General features: G+C 50.0%; 1 protein-coding gene across 1 annotated transcript in view; it reads right to left on the reverse strand.

Moving 5' to 3' along the window:
• Positions 1 to 5000, reverse strand: part of syne2b (spectrin repeat containing, nuclear envelope 2b) — a 137672-nt gene that overhangs the window by 21107 nt on the left and 111565 nt on the right. Inside the window, 2 exon segments of the mRNA XM_079752350.1 lie at positions 3762 to 3928; positions 4624 to 4782. Of these exon segments, the coding sequence (XP_079608476.1) occupies positions 3762 to 3928; positions 4624 to 4782 (326 nt within the window).

The raw sequence follows: 5000 nt of genomic DNA on the forward strand, positions 1-5000 counted from the left end.
GGTTACTAGGACCACTAGGTGCTACCATGGGAACTAACAAAACTCTGGGTATTAGGGTTACTATGGTTACCAAGGTTTACCTGACTTGTCTGACTGACTGACTCATCCCTTTGCTGCCATGCCAACGGGCCTAAACACCTTGCTTAAGGGCACACTTCCCCTCTGGCTCAGCAGCTTGCAGGAAGGGAGGGGGATTCAAACCCCCGACCGCACGCTGGGGTCCTGAAGCCATCTCCCCTCCCCAGAGGACTCTTCTGCTGGGAGGAAGAGCTCCTGGCCAAGGGCACGTCAGCACAAGGGGAGGGAGGGAGACGAACTTGCATGCATACATTGCTCTTTGTCTTTGCACACTGTATCGTGACCTGGTGTCTGGTTGTGTTGTCATGGTGTTGGCTGTATTGTGATCTGGTGTCTGATTGTGTTGTGATCTGGTCTCGATTGTGTTGTGATCTGGTGTCTGATTGTGTTGTGACCTGGTCTCGATTGTGTTGTGATCTGGTGTCTGATTGTGTTGTCGAGGTGCTGGCTGTATTGTGATCTGGGCCTCGTTTCCCGATAACGATGGATCTTCGCTCGTACGATCATCCTCACGACGGATCTTGCAAACCATCGTGAATTTCTTTGGAGCATTTCCCGAAACTCCTCTTAACATGAACGCGCGTTCACTGCACTCACGACGTTCGTAGGATTGTAACTGTCCACTGGCACGGTGCTGAAACGGGCTATGACGCAGGGGGAGACGCAGGAATGTCGCAGGAAAATGGGGTTGGAAAGGGTTCAAATATCTCCCCATCAAAGCCAACAGCAGAGTAGTCTACGAAAAGAATAGACTGCAATAATATGAATGCTAAAGATATTAAAACACAATTGATTAGGTCTAGGCCGACATATGCTATATCAGTCCTAATCCTTCACGGCATTTCTCCCCTTGAAATAATTCCATATTACAAAAATCCAAAATAGCTTGTGTGACAACTGCATTTATCTTAATGTGCCGATGTCCTAAAGCATACTTTGCGCAGCAAAGAGAGCCGACTTTATCTGATTCCGCATAAGGTTTCATTGATTGGCTCTCTAGTCTAGAATATTTGTAGACATTAAAAATACAACGTTCCATTCATTCATTATCATTCAAACGCAGAGGCTAGGCCTTTACACACGGCTATTTGCTGATCATAGCCGCACCGGAAGCGCCTACATTGCTTAATGCAAACAAACGCAGTAAAAAAAACGCCTGGAGAAGAATTCTCCGACACCGGCTGGTCTCAGCATGATGCACGTCTAGTAGCCTATGTCTTCTGTCATTGATCAATATGAGGACATTTTAACCACAATGGTTGAATTTAAATCAGAGGGAGACAGCAAGTGCAGCTCGAAAGCGACCTCCCACACAAGAGCAATGGAATAATTTGATTTTATTATATGCCTTGTGAGAGGGTTGCCTTGTGACAGGTACATTTCGGCTGTCTCTATCTTTGCTGTTTAAATCTAACAGTAGTCTATGAGTAATATATCGGCGGTAACCACTGTTTTTGGCTGCAAAATTGCGCCAGCTGGGCATTCCGTGGTATTGGATGTGTTTTAATAAAACGCATCCAATACACGGAATGTCCGATGGTGACGCCACTGAGGCTATAGTAGGCTAACAATGCTCTTAGCATCCTACGAGTACCCCTGGAGTCCTCGTTAGCTATGAGCGTTTTCACGACGTTCGTTACCAACAATGCTTTCGGGAAACAGTGTGAGAACTGTACGATGCTTGTACGATGCACTTCACGATCCACTTAGGCAAACGATGCTTACGGAAAACCTTTCTGATGCTTTTCTGTTGTCTGATTGTGTTGTCGTGGTGCTGGCTGTATTGTAATCTAGTGTCTGATTGTGTTGTGACCTGGTGTCTGATTGTGTTGTGAGCTGGTGTCTGATTGTGTTGTCGTGGTGCTGATTGTATTGTGATCTAGTGTCTGATTGTGTTGTGACCTGGTGTCTGATTGTGTTGTGATCTGGTGTCTGATTGTGTTGTCGTGGTGCTGATTGTGTTGTGACCTGGTGTCTGATTGTGTTGTGACCTGGTGTCTGATTGTGTTGTGATCTGGTGTCTGATTGTGTTGTCGTGGTGCTGATTGTATTGTGATCTGGTGTTTGGTTGTGTTGCTGTGGTGCCAGCTGTATTGTGATCTGGTGTCTGGACCACCTATGAATTCTGGTTGTATTAATCTGTTGTAAACCAGCTCCCCCGTTCAGCTCCCCTAAAAAACTTGACCAATCGCTTGTTAGAACCCAGCCAAGGGAATCCTCCAGGGATTCAACTAGTGACAGTATTTGGTTTGTATTTGGTTGGTCGAGTTAAAGCTAAATAAACAAAACGTATGACACACACACGGCTAGCACCATTAGCTGATGCTATCCCAGTGTCAGCGGGTGTCTTGTTATGCTAGTGAGTCAGGGGAGTTACTGCGCTCTATTGTGCTCTCCTTCCTCTGCCTTCCGGGACTCTCTGCTTATTGTTGGAGACTGAGAGGGCTCACCTATTGGCCTAATGATCTGTCAGTCATTAGAACCACTCTGGGCCTTGGCCAACCAGGAGCCACACATGAGCCTGGTTCTAGGAAGTCCCTCCCCCCAAAATGGATTCAAATGTAATATTAATTGGAGTAATTTTGCTATTGATTTCCAGTGCCATGTGCGTGAAATGTTTTGAATCATGATTCGGATATCAGATAAGTAGTTAAATCAACTTCCACAAAGAAAAAAGAAAGAGGGACAGACAGACAGACAGACAGACAGAGGCAGAGAGACAGACACACCTACAGTGGTCACCATATAACTTCCTCAAGGTCATCATCAATAATTGTATTCACTGAAGTCAGATCAAACAACATCAACAAACTTTCCCTTAAACACTGACTGATCAGTCCAAAACACTACCCATTTCCCCTGAAGCAGAAAGGACCGAAAACAGGTGCTTAATGTGTCTGTACTCCATTAAACCCTCCCAGGCCGGCTAGCCACGGCGCGTCGCGCTAGCCTAAGTGAGAGGCCACTCAAACAGCACAGGGGACAAGAGCTATCGCTAATGAGTCTGGCAGCGGTGCTTCGCTGCTAGTCCGGGGAGGGAATGAGGTCAAACCCCGAGACAATAACAACACGCTGCGTGTTCCTCGCTTAGCTCAAATTATCCAAGTTCATAAACACACACAGAGGGGCCTGAGCATGTAGACAGGAGAAATAAAGACCTGCATGTACTGCTGGCAAATAACTACTGCCCAAGAAGCTTTCAGTGAGTCACTGAGGACACAGCGGCTGTTAACCCAGACGAGACAGCGACCCAGCAAAGGCAGCGTTCCATCCAGCACACCGAGTAAAGGTCAGGTTGATGAGGGTGGGTCCTCTGTACACCCCAGACAAGTCCTTTACAGCTACCTTCACTCGTTCTTCACAGACTCGGTCTCTCTTTCCACCCCTGGTCTCTCTCCTCCTCCGGTCTCTCCCCTCTCCCCTGCTCCCCCGGTCTCCCCCCCCCCCCTCCCCCCCGCTCCCCGTCTCCCCCCTCCCCCTGGTCCTCCCCCCCTCCCCCTGGTCTTCCACTCTCTCTCTCCCCCCCACCCCCCCCCCCCTCCCCCCGGTCTCCTCACCTGGTCTCCCTCTCCGGTCTCACCCGGTCTCCTCCCACTGGTCTCCGCCCGGGTCTCCTCACCTGGTTTCTCTCCCCCGCCCCCCGGTCTCCTCCCCCTGGTCTCCCCCCCCCCCAGTCTCCTTACCTGGTCTCGATGTGGTCAAACAGGTGCTGCCAGCGGTCCGTGACGTCCTGGATCTTGTGGTGGACCTCCGTCTCCCGGCTCTGGCTGCTGGCCGAGATGAGCTGCTCCCCCAGCTGCTTGAGGTGGCCCTTGTTCTCGCCAAACAGGTTGATCTCCTCCATGCAGTCCTGAGCCCCGCACACGGCATTTACATTTACATTGAGGGGCTTGCTGCGGACGCTCTTGTCCAAAGCGACTGAGAGCCATCCATTCACACATTCACACACCGACGGCGGAGTCGACCACGCAGGGCGACAGCCGGCTCGTCAGCAGCAGTCAGGGTGAGGCGTCTTGCCCAGGGGCACCTCGACACTCGGAGGAATCGGCCACGGTTGCCAGTCAACCGTCTGTACCTCCTGAGCTACTGTCGTCCCTTCACATAACGTTTAGCCCTCTCTCATCCAAAGAGACTCACAGTGGCCTCAGAGACAGGTCATTGAGGAGCAGGGAGGGGTTAGACAGTACAGAGACAGGTCATTAAGGAGCAGGTAGGGGTTAGACAGTACAGAGACAGGTCATTAAGGAGCAGGTAGGGGTTAGACAGTAGACAGACAGGTCATTGAGGAGCAGATAAGGGTTAGACAGTACGAGACAGGTCATTGAGGAGCAGGTAGGGGTTAGACAGTACAGAGATGGGTCATAAAGGAGCACATAGGGGATAGACAGTACAGAGATGGATTATTAAGGAGCAGATAGGGGTGAGAAAGTACAGAGATGGGTCTTTGAGGAGCAGGTAGGGGTTAGACAGTACAGCGTCTACAAACGTCACAGTTAAACACTCACACACACACACACACACACACACACACACACACACACACACCTTCTTGAGTTTCTCCACCATGTCCTCGATGCTGATGTCAGAGTCGTCCAGCACCCGGTTCTCCATCTGGCTCAGCCAATCACAGAGCTCCTTGTTCTTCTGGTTGAAGATCACCCAGGCATTAAGGCGGTCGGCGATCTCCTGCCTCCGCTGCGACACCTGACGGACACAGGAAGTAGTTTAGGACATGAACGCTTGACACAGGAAGTAGTTGAGGACACAAACGCATGACACAGGAAGTAGTTGAGGACACAAACGCATGACACAGGAAGTAGTTTAGGACACAAACGCCTGACACAGGAAGGACTTTAGGACACAAACGCCTCACACAGTAAGTAGTTTAGTACCCAAATGCCTGACACAGGAAGTAGTGTAGG

The sequence above is a fragment of the Pollachius pollachius genome (assembly GCF_949987615.1).
Source record: "Pollachius pollachius genome assembly, chromosome: 15".
Lineage (NCBI taxonomy): Eukaryota > Metazoa > Chordata > Actinopteri > Gadiformes > Gadidae > Pollachius > Pollachius pollachius.